The 15,047-nt window shown below is 41.6% G+C and overlaps 1 protein-coding gene across 1 annotated transcript in view; it reads right to left on the bottom strand.

Moving 5' to 3' along the window:
- Window positions 1–13,589, bottom strand: part of sgk1 (serum/glucocorticoid regulated kinase 1) — a 48,640-nt gene extending 35,051 nt beyond the window's left edge. The window contains exons 1-4 of the mRNA XM_088324682.1: window positions 13,365–13,589; window positions 10,811–10,975; window positions 7,159–7,305; window positions 1,562–1,756 (exon numbers count right to left, since the gene is read on the bottom strand). Coding sequence (XP_088180808.1) covers window positions 1,562–1,756; window positions 7,159–7,305; window positions 10,811–10,906 — 438 coding nt within the window. The 5' untranslated portion in view covers window positions 10,907–10,975; window positions 13,365–13,589. The remainder of the gene's footprint in view (window positions 1–1,561; window positions 1,757–7,158; window positions 7,306–10,810; window positions 10,976–13,364) is intronic.
- Between the last annotated feature and the right edge of the window lie 1,458 nt (window positions 13,590–15,047).

Here is a 15,047-nt window from a genome sequence, read left to right as displayed (position 1 = left end):
CGATTTTGAGACGGTGAGTCATGGCGAGCGCCTTGTGGGACGCCTTTGCCTTTAAACCAGGGGTGTCAAAGTCATTTTAACTCGGGGGGCCACAGGATAGAACAAACATTCTGTCGGGGGCCGGACTAGTAGATGAGAGAGAAAGAAAAAAAAGAGAAAGAAAAAGAGAGGGAGAGAAAAAGAGAGAGGGCGGGACAAAGAAAGAAAAAAGAGAGGGAGGGAGAGAGCCTGAGAAACAAAAGATAAAAAGTCGTGAGAGGTGGGGAAAAGAAAGGGAGAGGAAGAAAGAAATCCAAAAGAAATAGAAAGACAGAAGGAGAGAAAAGAGAAAGGAAAGCGCAAAGGGTAGGAAGAGAGAAAGAGAAAAGAGAGAAAAGGAAAGGTGCTTCTCACAAAGACACTGTACTTGTATTTATTTCTCTCTCTTTCTTTTCCACCCTTTTTCTCCCACTCTCTCTCTCTCTCTCTCTCTCTCTCTTTCCTTTCCACCCATTTCTCCCACCCTGTCTCTTTCACTCTGTGTTTCTCTTTTTCTCTTCCTTTGTTGCTCTTTTTCTTTTTCTCTCTCTGTGTGTCTTTTTAACTTCTTTTGCTCTAACTTCCTTTTTTCCTTTTCTCTCTCTCTCTCTTCCTATCCTTTGCGCTTTCTTTTGTCTTTTCTCTCCTTCAGTCTTTCTATTTCTCTTTGGATTTCCTTCTTCTGCTCCCTTTCTTTCCCCCTCTCTCACAACTTCTCTTTTTATCTCTTTTGTTTCTCACACTCTCTCTCTTTCTCTCTCTCTCTCTTTTGCACCCCCTTTCTCCCACCCTGTCTCTTTCACTCTCTGTGGCTCTCTTTTTCTCTTCCTTTGTTGCTCTTTTTCTTTTTCTCTCTCTGTGTGTCTTTTTAACTTCTTTTGCTCTAACTTCCTTTTTTCCTTTTCTCTCTTTTCTCTTTCTCTCTTCCTACCCTTTCTCTTTTCTCTCCTTCTTTCTTTCTATTTCTCTTTGGATTTCCTTCTTCCGCTCCCTTTCTTTCCCCCTCTCTCACAACTTCTCTTTTTATCTCTTTTGTTTCTCACACTCTCTCTCTTTCTCTCTCTCTCTCTCTCTCTCTCTCTCTCTTTGTCTCTTTCTCTCTCTGTCTTTTAACCTCTTTAGCTCTAACTTCCTTTTTTCCTTTTCTCTCTTTTCTCTTTCTCACTTCCTACCCTTGGCACTTTCTTTTCTCTCTTCTCTCCTTCTGTCTTTCTATTTCTCTTTAGATTTCTTTCTTCCTCTCCCTTTCTTTTCCCCTCTCTCACATGACTTTTTATCTTTTGTTTCTCACGCTCTCTCCCCTCTCTCTTTTTCTTTCTGTGTCCCGCCCTCTTTCCTTTTCCCTCCCTCTTTCTCTTATTTCTTTCTCTCTCTTTTTCTTTCTCTTGAATCTACTAGTCTGGCCCCCGACAGAATGTTTGTTGTATCGTGTGGCCCCTGAGTTCAAATGATATCGATAAAGCTTTTGAGAATAACATTGTCATGAAAAAAATAAAAACCACTTCCGTAAATTGAGTAATGGAAAACAATAAATAGTACCAACCTGGGTGCGTTGCCGCGGTTGCCAAGCTTCATCCATAACATAACCCACATAGGGTCCGTTGCACACGCCACACTCAAGCATGACGGGGCCACCTCCGGAGTTAAAGGGGCCCGGGGCCTGGAAACCCGGCCCCCAAGACTGGAAACCGTCCCTTGCTTTTCCGTGAGGAAGCGACAGCATCTTCCACTTCCTAACCTAGAAAATCACAATGACGGATGAGTACAGACAGTTTCACCATCAACTATAAAAGTTAGCCTTTAGCATCACTCTTTAGCATGTATCTATTAGCATAACTCATTAACATGAGGCCATTAGCATAATTTGTAAATATGAAGTCGTTAAAATATTGCCATTACCAAAAATTTTTACCATGAGAAAGCTAGCGTTTAGCCCTTAGCATCACTCTTTAGCATGTATCTATTAGCATAACTCATTAACATGAACCCATTAGCATAATTTGTATATATGAAGTCGTTAAAATATTGCCATTACCAAAGAATTTTAGCATAAGAAAGCTAGCATTTAGTCCTTAGCATCACTCTTTAGCATGTATCTATTAGCACAACTCATTAACATGAATCCATTAGCATAATTTGTAAATATGAAGTCGTTAAAATATTGCCATTCATTACCAAAAATTTTTAGCATGAGAAAGCTAGCATTTAGCCTTTGGCATCACTCTTTAGCATGTATCTATTAGCATAACTCATTAACATGAATCCATTAGCATAATTTGTAAATATGAAATCGTTAAAATATAGCCATTGCCTAAATTTTTTAGTATGAAGAAGTTAGCATTTAGCCGTTAGCATCAAGTTTTAGATTGTATCTGTTAGCATAACTCATTAACATGAGTCCATTAGCATAATATGTAAATATGAAGTCGTTAAAATATTGCCATTACCAAAAATTTTTAGCATGAGAAACCTAGCGTTTAGCCCTTAGCATCACTCTTTAGCATGTATCTATTAGCATAACTCATCAACATGAACCCATTAGCATAATTTGTAAATATAAAGTCGTTAAAATATTGCCATTACCAAAGAATTTTAGCATAAGAAAGCTAGCATTTAGTCCTTAGCATCACTCTTTACCATGTATCTATTAGCACAACTCATTAACATGAACCCATTAGCATAATTTGTAAATATGAAGTCGTTAAAATATAGCCGTTACCAAAAAATTTTACTATGAAGAAGTAGGCATTGCCGACAGCTAGCTAGCGCTAATACTTGGGCTGGCTGTGCCAGCCCAACTAATCGCCAACAGTTTTTACAGCTAGCATGAGTAAGCTAACATCAACCTCTCATCGCTAATTTGAATCGCTAAGTTAAAAAAAGCTCTCAGTCATGTGCCGTGAGGTTCATGTTGGGTGAGGCATAGTCAGATTTATAAACACATTAGCAAACTGTCAGGAACAGAACGGAAACAGGACCCAATTGCGTAGCGTACTGAAGGATTTTTACTTTTATTTATTTGACTTTAAGGGATTTTATACAATTTTATACAAATTACAGTTATTGAATGCAAGCTCGTTTTTCTCTTGCGCTTCTCTGAGTGCTGTCTCACACCTGTTTGACACCTGTGCTCTAGCATATAGCAGTTTTACACATTCGGAGAAGAAAATTCGGCGAATTAAAATGAAGAAAAAAAATCAATGACACAGGATATCACCATTTGATATAGTTTGAATTTGCTATCTTTATGAAGACAGGTGAGGCACAGCTTAAACTGCCTCCCCTGACTGCACGTCACTGATAAAGACCCAGAGTAGTGCTTCCATACTAAAAATCAGACAAATCCATTCAATACGTGGACTGAACAACCAGGGGAAAAACACTGGACTGTGCGTACAGTAAGATCAAACATCGAGTTGGATCCGGCCATCTCTGTCTGTCCCTCACCCCCTCATACACCCTCCTCCGGAGGAAAACAAAGCCTGCAACAAGGACAGCACAAACATCTTCTTTGTTCCTTTATCTTCTTTGTATTCCTTATCCTCACTGTAAAACGTGGACCTGGAGTGCCACGTCCAATTTCGGTGTCACAATATATCCCATGTTGTAACAATGACAATAAAGGTATATTCTAATTCTAATTAGTTGTGATTGCTTCAGCAAGGCATGACTACATTGCCAAGCACAACTAATATAATCCCCGGAGATCTTTTTATTATTATTATTATATCTATCTTCTGACAAAAAAAGTTTGTCCTCCCAGAGCTTTTGGACTAGCGCAACGATTCATGTAGCAAAAATTCCGGCCCGACCGGGACTCTTGAGCCACGATATGGATAAGCGATACGAGTCTCCGGGGCCCGGAGACCAAAAAAAGGCCCCATCCGCTCTAATGTATTTTGAGAATCTCCTATCCAGAATACATTGGCCCATTCAATTCAATGGGTAGCCATGGAAACGAGGGCTTTACCAGAGGTAGTCATAGTAATCAGGGACTGTCCAGGGTGGCTTGAGGGGGCCCGACCCACATTACCTTTAACCATGGGTAAATTTTGAATTCCAAAGAGTGGATGCTAGCGAAAGGATGCTAACAGCTATGTGCGCCGCTAGCAAAGCACAAGCTAACTGTAAACACTGTTGGTGATTAGTATTAGCTAAGAGAGGTTGATGCTATGCCTACTCATGCTAGCTGTAAAAATTGTTGGTGACGAGTTGGGCCGGCACAGTATTCGCGCAAGCTAGCTGTAAATACTGTCGGCAATGCTAATTTCTTCATAGTACATTTTTTTGGTAATGGATATATCTTAACGACTTCATATTTACAATGTGAATGACTTTAGAAGGGGGGGGTGTTCATGCCCGCATTCGCAACCTTCTCTAGTGTCGAGCGACAAAAGGCATATGAGTGAACAGGATGATTCAGGCAAATGTAGTTTGTTTTTACAATTCTTTCACAAGATTTCCATTTCTTTTTTTTTCCTGGTATCTTTCGTCGCATAATACTAATATTTTGGGGGCTTATTGAGTCGGTTGCACGATACAGATTTAATCACATTTCATTCACTGTGAATGTGTGAAACTGGAGTGTCATGCCCAATTTTGTTGTCACAATATGTTAACCTATTTTGTAACAATGACAATAAAGGTAGATTCTATTCTATTCTATTTTTTTAGTGGAAGTACAATGTTGGCAACAAGATTCACTTGATATCATTGGAAATTTTTTGAATGCCACACAAACTTTTTCTTCTTTTCCCTATTTTTTTAATTCCTTTAAAAAAATCTCATTGTTTATTTTTTCCGAGCTGTTACTTTTTTCTTTTTGTTCTCTATTTCCTTTTTTTACTTTGTTTCTTTCTTTTCTTTTTTTCTGGATTTTTTCTAAATGTTTCCTTCTTTTTCTTCCTTTTTTCTCAGCTTTTCACTATTTTTTCATTTTTGTATTTTTTGTTCTATTCCCCCCCTTCCTTTTTCTTCCTTTTCCTTGTTTTTTTCTATCTCATTGTGTTTATTTTTTTCTTTTGGTTCTCTATTTAATTTGTTTCCTTTGTTTCTTTCTTTTCTTTTTTTCTGGCTTTTTTTCTAAATTTGTCCTTCTTTATCTCTTTCTTTCCTTTCTTTTTTCCTCAGCTTTTTACTACTTTTTCATTTTGGTATTTTTTTCTTTTTTATCCTATTTCCCCTTCCTTTAAGTCATTTTGTGCATCATTTTACATACTATTTGGTCATGTAGGGATGAAAGAAGCAAAAACAACCCGAAGAGCCGTTTAGGACCCGAAAGAGCCGATTCTTTTTAGTGAGCCGAGCCGAAGAAGCCGGTTCTCGAAAAACTCCACTGACTTTACTCCACTTCGTTCTCCTTCGACTCGACTTCAAAATACCGCATTTAGGACACAACATCAGGGGAACCCGTGTATTTTTCCCTTCATGCACTGTAACTTTGACTTAAGTCGCTTCTTAATTATCAATTTGGAGCCCTGATTTTTGTGAACCGGCTCGATTTTCTTGTGCGCGGAAAAGCTCTGGGCAGTGCGCAATTGCATGAACACTGCATCTTTTGACCTGCTGCTCCGATAAAACTGCTCGCCCAGCTTTTCCCAGCTCCCCTTATCACGCCTGCGCCCCCCGTGATCTTTTCCTTTATTTATTTTTGTTTTCGTTTCATCAATCGACCCGTTATCAGCCCACCCACCGACGGTTCTGGCCGGTGTCATCACCGCAACCTGCTGTTTCTCACAGCATGGTCCAAAAGTAAGTCATTTTAATGGCTCCAATTTTTTCGTGTGTTATCTTTCAAACTGTCTTCCAGGGGTGATTTAAGGTTTAGAGCAGAGGTGTCACCTAGGCGGCCCGCGGGCCGGAACGGGCCCGCTAAAGGATTGAATCCGTCCTGCCAGACAACGCTGATGAAAGCACGAGAGAAAAATGAGCTGCAGGTTGAAATATGTCCACTTGATGTGCCTCTCAAAAACGCTGTACTTGGATTTCTTTCTTTCTCTCTCTCTTCCCCCCTTTTTATCTCACTCTCTATCTCTTTCACTCGATCTGTTTCTCTTTTTCTCTCTTTGTTCTTCTTTGTCTCTTTCTCTCACTGTGTCTTCTTTTGCTCTAACTTCATTTTTTGCCTTTTCTCTCTTTTCTCTCTCTCTCTCTTCCTACCCTTCTATTCTCTTTTCTCTCCTTCTGTCTTTCTCTCTTTTCTCTCTCTCTCTCTTCCTACCCTTCTATTCTCTTTTCTCTCCTTCTGTCTTTCTCTCTTTCTCTCTTTCTCTTTCTATTTCTGTTTGGATTTATTTTTCTCTTTCTTTCTTTCCCCCTCTCTCACTATTTCTCTTTTTATCTCTTTTGTTCAAGATTCTCTCTCACTCGCTTTCTTTTATCTCTCTCTCTTTCTTTCTCCCTTTCTCTCTTTCTGTGTCCCACCCTCTCTCTTTTTCTCTCTCCCCCTTTCTCGTCCCCCTCCTATTTCTCCCCTTCTCTCTTTCTCTTTCTATTTCTGTTTGGATTTATTTTTCTCTCTCTTTCTTTCTCGTCCCCTTCCTCTTTCTCCTCTTTTGTCTTTCTCTCCTTCTCTCTTTCTCTCTTTCTCTTTCTCTTTGGATTTATTTTTCTCTCTCTTTCTTTCCCCGTCTCTTACTATTTCTCTTTTTATCTCTTTTGTTCAACATTCTCTCTCTCTCTCTCTCTCTCTTGCTCTCTTTTATCTCTCTCTCTCTTTCTTTCTCCCTTTCTCTCCGTCTCTTTCACTCTCTGTGTCTCTATTTTTCTCTTCCTTTGTTGCTCTTTGTCTCTTTCTCTCTCTGTGTCTTTTTGATTTCTTTTGCTCTAACTTCCTTTTTTCTCTTTTCTCTTTCTCTCTTCCTACCCTTCACACTTTCTTTTCTCTTTTCTCTCCTTCCGTCTTTCTATTTCTCTTTGGACTTTTTTTCTTCCTCTCCCTCCCTTTCCCCGTCTCTCACGACTTTTTATCTCTTTTGTTTCTCACGCTCTCTCCCTCTCTCCTTTTCCCTCCCTCTTTCTCTTATTTCTTGATCTCTCTTTTTCTTTTTCTTTCATCTCAGAATGTTTGTTCTATGGTGTGGCCCCCGAGTTCAAATGAGTTTGACACCCCTGGGTTACAGCCGTCTTATCTTCTCTTACCTTGCAACTAGGAGCCATGTCATAACTTTGCAAGGGCTGGCAGGACGGCTCAGGACCGAAGCGGTAAGGGGTGCAGCAAGGGTAGGACGAGCGATTCCCCGCCGTCTTTTCCGTGTTCACTTTGGGGTTTCGAATCCATCGGCGCACCTTAGAGGGAAAAAATATGACAAGAATGTTGGTAACCAACTGGGAGACATAAATAATAATAAAATCCAAATATGAAATGATAAAGGGTGAGCGTTCACACAAAGTCGGTGAGCAACGCTTGAAACAACAGTGAGCAACGGTAATCCCAAGTGTGGCAACTAAGTCATTAGCAAACATGTCCAAAACTTGACATCAAGTTACATTTTCCGGCAATGCAAAATTATTTTTCACTTTTAAATGAATGGACTCATGTACGATTGCCTAAAAACATAATTTGTTTTTACAATTCTTTCACAAGATTTCCATTTCTTTTTTTTTCTGGTGTCTTTTATCGCGTAATACTAACATTTTGGGGGCTTATTGAGTCGGTTGCATGATACAGAACTGTGTTTAATCACATTTCATTCACTGTGATGGTGTGAAACTGGAGTGTCATGCCCAATTTTGTTGTCACAATATGTTAACTCATTTTGTAACAATGACAATAAAGGTATAATTTATTCTATTCAATTCTATTTTTTGGCAAGAAGATTGACTTGGTATCATTGGAAATTATTTGAATGCAACACAAACTCTTTCTTCTTTTTTCCTGTTTTATCCTATTTTTTTTTATTCCTTTAAAAAACATCTCATTGTGTTTATTTTTTCCTAGCTGATACTTTTTTCTTTTTGTTCTCTATTTACTTTTTTTCCTTTGTTTCCTCATTTTCTTTTTTCTGGCTTTTTTCTGAATTTTTCCCTCTTTTTTCTCTTCCTTTTGTTTCTTTTTTTCTCAGCTTTTCACTTCTTTTTCATTTTGGTATTTTTTTCTTTTTTGTTCTATTCCCCCTTCCTTTAAGTCATTTTGTGCATCATTTTACATAATATTTGGTCATATAGGGATGAAAGAAGCAAAAACAACCCGAAGAGTCGTTTAGGACCCAAAAGAGCCGGTGCCTTTTAGTGAGCCGAGCCGAAGAAGCCGGTTCTCGAAAAACTCTACTGACTTTACTCAACTTCGTTCTACTTCGACTCGACTTCAAAATACCGCATTTAGGACACAACGTCGGGGGAACCCGTGAACTTTGACTTAAGTCGCTTCTTAATTCATACACGCGGGCAGCTTAGAGGGAACACTGGTTCCAACAATGGGCATACAGCAGTATGTACGATGGTTGAAAATGGCAAGCTGCAAGTTTTGCAGAACTGAGAAGAGATTTAAGATACAGGGAAGTAGAAATAGAACTGGGGACTCTCTTCCTCCATCTGCCACTGGATAATGGACTTCCTTTCAAAGTCCATGAAACTCTGCAACCACGTCTCTCAAGCCCTGACACTGAGCACCGGCTCCCCCCAAGGATGTGTACTAAGCCCCCTGCTTTTCACCCTCTACACCTCCGACTGCTCACCGACCCACCTCACGAACACAATTGTTAAGTACGCCGACGATACCACCTTGATTGGCCTCATCTCTGAAGGGGACGAGGTGGCGTACAGGGATGAGGTGGAGTCACTGACAACGTAGTGTTCCAAAAACCACCTCATACTGAACACCACAAAAACAAAATAACTATACTGGACTTCAGGAGGAAAGGCAGGAACCCAGCACCACTCATTATAAAAGGAGACTTCCTGGGTGTGCACATCTCCGATGACCTCTCCTGGTCTGCAAACACCAGAGCGGTGGTAGGGAAAGCCCAGCAGCGACTACATTTCCTGAGAGTGCTCAGGAAAAATCATCTGCTGGTGTCTTTTTACAAAGCCACAGTGGAGAGCATTCTAACATTACGGTGTGGGATACTGGGTGCACGGCAGCAGACAGGAAAACGCTTCAAAGGGTCATCAACACAGCCCAGAGAATCGTTGGTTGCCATCTACCCGGTCTGGAGGACATTGCCTGCTCTCGCTACCTCAGCAGAGCAGAAAACATCATCAAGGACTTTTCTCACCACCTTTTGACCTGCTGCCTTCCGGCCTCTCTAGACTACACGCCACTGGTTTTCGACCTATTCTGATCCATCCATTATCTGCACCGCTTATCCTCAGTAGGGTCGTGGGGGAGCTGGAGCCCATCCCAGCTATCTTTGGGCAGTGGGCAGAGGACACCCTGGACTGCATTCCAGCCTGTCGCAGGGTACACAGGGACAGACAATTGGCTAGCTCATTCACACCGAGGGACAATTTGAAGCGGCCAATTAAACGGACATGCATGTTTTTGGAATGTGGGAGGAAACCGGAGTGCCCGGAGGAAACCCATGCAAGCATGGTGAGAACATGCAAACTCAGCACAGGAAGTCTAGTAGCTGGATTTTAACCCATGACCTCAGTTCTGCGGACGCTCTAACCACTCATCCGCTATGCCCCCTCTCCTATATTGATTATGAGATTAAAAAAAAAACAACAACTAGTGAACGCACGCACCCATAATGCATTGCATTGGGGCGGCAGTAGCTCAGGAGGTAGAGCGATCGTTTTAGGATTAAGGGATCCCAGTTCGAATCCCGGCTTGTCCGTGTTACATGCCGAAGTGTCCTTGGGTAAGACACTGAAACCCCAACACCCCCAATAAGCAGGTTAGCGCCTTACATGGCTGCACAGATCACGGCCGCTATTGGGAAATGTGAAGCACAATGTAAAGCGCTTTGGGAAGTCATTGACTTGAAAAGCGCTATATAAAAGCAGATCATTTCATTTCATTTCATTTCAGTTGTTGTGTGGAGGACAAGTGGCAGCCACAGCAAGACAGACACAAGATGAAATTCCAATAAATGGTAAATGAGATCTCGGCAATAATTCCGGCACGCAAAAACGGCGGAGAAATTCTTCGGAAGATCGTGGAGGCAAGGAAAACACGTGTGTTGAAGCAATTCGACGAAAGCCAATAAACAAAAGAATACTCTTTTTTTAGATTACACAATTGCTAGTTTTCGGTTAATCATGCAGCTTTAAAAATGGACTCAATTATATTCCTGGTTATGAGGAGGATGATAATGGAGGCGACATGTTCTGTGATGCGTGCACCCAGCGTGACAAAAAAACTGGATCGCATAAATCATTTCGCAATACGAACTTTCAGAAAAGCACATCGGATCGGCACAACGACATAAAAACCACAAACTCGCTATGGAAATTCCGTTGCTACAATTGGACCTTGAGAAGGCATTACAACTGTGGCGGGACGCCAACCACGAAGAATATATGAACTGAAAAATCAGAAGTGCATGAATATATACACTAATATTTCAGCAATATTATTTTGTATAATGTACAGTATTTTTTGTGAACTGAAAAATCTGAAGTGATAACTGATTTGTATTACCATATTATATATCTGTCGCCGATTGACAATTTCAACCTGGATAAGACTAAATTTTGGGGACCTCTGTTGGGACCCATTGATTTTTCAGCATGCGAGTCCCCGGGACCCAACACTTTTCACAGCTCAAATCAACACTGCGAGTGTTGTATTTTGAGGATATGGAAGGGGGTCCGATAAGGATTCGGTGACATCATCCGGGCAACTCACCTTTCTCTTGACGAACTGAAACGCCGAGCACTTCTTGAAGGAGAACGCCACCTTTCCCGCACCTCCTCCATCTCCCCGTCTGTTCTCTAGCTTCATGGTCGTCAGCGGCTCCTCCGTGGATCCCAGGGTGACGGGAAGGGGGGGCACCCGAGGGTGGGGGGCACCCTAGCGAGAGGAGGGAAGATGGAAATGTGTCAAGGCATCGGGGGATGTTGTGAGACAGGATGCGAATCGGAGAGGAGGAGGATCAAAATGTGAGATAGTGAGCGAATGGGGAGGGAGGGGTCGCTATATTTTGCTACTTCTTAAAATACTGGGCAGCTAGTATTATTTTATCCATTACAACAAATGAAGACACAGGATTGAACAAAACCTTACCAGTATGTCATCATCTACACCAGGTGTCATGTCCTGCACGGTTGTCATGGCGCCCAGCTGGCCCTGCCCCTTGACACCGGCTGACCTGCATTTCCTGATTACTCCTATAGGCGCCTTTTGGAACTGCCCTTGGCCAGATCGTTGTTTACCCTTGTTGAAAACCTGTTTGATACCTGTTTATTCTTGTTGTGCTTGTTGGACTTCAGTGTAACATTCTGAGAGATTCCCGTTTAATCCCGTTAAAGGCCTAGTCTGTAGTTTTGCCTGCATTTGAGCCTGATTTGTTTTGTTTTTGGTCCGCTTGTGTGTCGGACAACTTTTCTTTCTCAATTAAAGTGACAGATCGTCTACGCAAATGACTTCCGACTTCGGGCTTCCCGACCCGCTTCGTGACACCAGGGGTGTCAAACTCATTTGAACGCGGGGGCCACACGATAGAACAAACATTCTGTCGGGGGCCGGACGAGTAGATTCAAGAGAAAGTAAAAGAAAGATAAAGGAATAAAAGAAAGAGGGAGGGAAAAGGAGAGAGAGGACGGGACAAAGAAAGGGAGAGGAAGAAAGAAATCCAAAGAGAAAAAGAAAGACAGAAGGAGAGAAGAGTGAAAAGAAAGCGCGAAGGGTAGGAAGAGAGAAAGAGAAAAGAGAGAAAAGGGAAAAAAAACAATGTTAGAGCAAAAGAAGCTAAAAAGGCACAGAGAGAGAAAGAGACAAAGAGCAACAAAGGAAGAGAAAAAGAGAGACACAGAGAGTGGAATTTTCTTCAGATTACTGCTTCACTACTAGGCGATATGTCCTGAAAATAAAATCTCAATTTCCGTCGGTCCCGTCCTGTCCGGTATCTTGCTCCAGTATCCGGTATCGATCCCGTCTGTCTCGCCCTGTTTGGTATCTTGCTCCAGTATCCGGTATCGATCCTGTCTGTCTTGCCCTGTCCGGTATCTTGCTCCAGTATCCGGTATCGATCCCGTCCGTCTCGCCCTGTCCGGTATCTTGCTCCAGTATCCGGTATCGATCCTGTCTGTCCCGTCCTTTCCGGTATCTTGCTCCAGTATCCGGTATCGATCCCGTCCGTCTCGCCATATCAGGCCCGCTAAGGGATTGAATCCGGCCCGCGAGACAACACTCAGAGAAGCGCAAGAGAAAAACAAGCTGCAGGTTGAAATGTGTCAACTTGATTTTGCCAAAGCCAGGTTTCTCTCACAGATACTATACTTGTGTATTTGTATCTCTCTCTCTCTCTCTTTCCCTCCCCCCCCCTCTCTCTCTCTCTCTCTCTTTCTCTCTCTCTCTCTCCCACCCCTTTTCTCCCACTCTGTCTCTCTTTCTCTCTCTCTTTTCGACCCTTTTCTCCCATTCTCTCTCTCTGTCTCTCTCACTCTCTCTCTTTTCCACCCTTTTCTCCCATTCTCTCTCTCTCTCTCTCTCTCTCTCTCTCTCTCTCTCTCTCTCTCTCTCTCTCTCTCTCTCTCTCTCTCTCTCTCTTCCACCCCTTTTCTCCCACTCTGTCTCCCTTTCTCTCTCTCTCTTCTCCACCCTTTTTCTCCCACTCTGTCTCTCTCTCTTTTCGACCCTTTTCTCCCATTCTCTCTCTCTGTCCCTTTCTCTCTCTCTCTCTCTCCCACCCCTTTTCTCTCTCTCTCTCTCTTTCTTTCTTTCTCTTCCACACCTTTTCTCCCACTCTCTGCCTCTTTCACTCTCTGTGTCTCTATTTTTCTCTTCCTTTGTTGCTCTTTGTCTCTTTCTCTCTCTGTCTTTTTAACTTCATTTGCTCTAACTTCCTTTTTTCCTTTTCCCTCTTTTCTTTCTCTCTTCCTACCCTACCCTTTGTGTTTTCTTTTCTCTTTTCTCTCCTTCTGTCTTTCTATTTCTCTTTGGATTTCTTTCTTCCTCTCCCTCTCTTTTCCCTCTCTCTCTCACGACTTTTTATCTTTTGTTTTCTCCCTCTCTCTCCCTCTCTCTCCATTGCATATTACCCTATTGTTATCACAGTATGTATTTTTTGTAGCACTATCTAAATACTCTATATCAACACGATACGTTGGGTATTTATGTATTCTATTCCTTTTACTCTATTATTGTTTTATTTTCAACACAAGGATACTGCTGGAAGTGTGAATTTCCCTACGGGGATGAAGAAAGCATACATCTATCTAAATGACGTCACCTTGTTTACCTTGATGCAAACGGGGCTGCTGCCGAGAGGGTTTTTCTTCCGGTGGGACGGTCAAAAGTGTAAAACCCCAAAAAGTCCATGTGAGCGATTAAAGTTCTGGATGATAGTAGACGGCATCATGTCGAGCAGCTCGTCCTGCCTCGGTCCACGCATTTTATGAAGAGGCTCCGCAGTGATGCCGTTTTCTTCTTCTCTCTCTCCCTCGCATCAGCACCGAACACACAACCTTGCACACACACACACACACACACCGCATCACTGAATGGAAGCTCTAGTGCGTTTTATAGCCATCAAGCTATAAACGGACCTATATACTGTCGAGCTGAATCGAAATTTGTCCTTGACTCACCACCAGGACGAGCCTCCATTTTGAACTATCAACAAGACTGCACTCAACAAATCAACATCAGGAAAACAACTCTGCGCACGAGAAAATCTAGCCGGCTCACAAAAATCAGGGCTCCAAATTGCTAATTAAGAAGCCAATTAGGTCAAAGTTAAAGTACATGAAGGTAAAAATACACGGGTTCCCCTGACGCTGTGTTCTAAATGCGGTATTTTGAAGTCAATGTCGAAGTACAAAGAAGTTGAGTAAAGTCAGTGGAGTTTTTTGAGAACCGGCTTCTTCGGCTCGGTTCACTGAAAAGAACCGGCTCTTTCGGCTCCTAAACGGCTCTTCGGGTTGTTTTTGCTTCTGTCATCCCTATATGACCAAATATTATGTGAAATGATGCACATAATAACTTAAAGGAAGGGGGAATAGAACAAAAAAAAAATTCCAAAATGAAAAAGTAGTGAAAAGCTGAGAAAAAAAGACACAAAAGGAAGAGAAAAAAGAAAGAAAAATTCAGAAAAAAGCCAGAAAAAAAAGAAAAGAAAAAAACAAAGGGGAAAAAGTAAATAGAGAACAAAAAGAAAAGCTAGGAAAAAAATAAACACAATGAGATTTTTTTTTTAGAGGAATTAGTTTGGAGTTTTTTGAGAACCGGCTTCTTCGGCTCGGTTCACTAAAAAGAACCGGCTCTTTCGGGTCCTAAACGGCTCTTCATGTTGTTTTTGCTTCTTTAATCCCAACATGACCAAATATTATGTAAAATGATGCACAAAATAACTTAAAGGAAGGGGGAATAGAACAAAAAAGACAAAAATACCAAAATGAAAAAGTAGTAAAAAGCTGAGAAAAAAAAACAAAAGGAAGAGAAAAAAGAAAAAAAATTCGGAAAAAAAGCCAGAAAAAAAGAAAAGAAAAAAACAAAGGGAAAAAAGTAAATAGAGAACAAAAAGAAAAGCTAGGAAAAAAATAAACACAATGAGATTTTTTTTTAAAGGAATTAGTTTAGAGTTTTTCGAGAACCGGCTTCTTCGGCTCGGCTCACAAAAAAGAACCGGCTCTTTCGGGTCCCAAACGTGCATTATTCTAATTATTTAACAAAAACAAAAAAATTAAGTGCCTAAAAAAATGTCATGATTGCCAATTGAGCGCAGCTGCGGCGGCTTAATTGGCGCCAACAGCCCGGACAGCTGATTGGCTGTCACTCTCTTTTTAAACCCCCGGCTTCCTCTTGGAAGCCGTCAGATCGTTATGCGAACTGTTGCCTTCAGCTCAGTAAGCCTCTTCAGCCGACTCCGTTTTTGCCCTGCTTTTTTCTGCCTGATCTTTGTTGCCAACCTGTTTCCGAACCT

Source organism: Urocampus carinirostris, chromosome 20 (assembly GCF_059441175.1).
Source record: "Urocampus carinirostris isolate Australia breed hairy pipefish chromosome 20, RoL_Ucar_1.0, whole genome shotgun sequence".
NCBI classification, from domain to species: Eukaryota; Metazoa; Chordata; class Actinopteri; order Syngnathiformes; family Syngnathidae; genus Urocampus; species Urocampus carinirostris.
The sequence above is the reverse complement of the archived record's forward strand: the minus strand, read 5'-3'. Positions and strand labels throughout refer to the sequence as shown.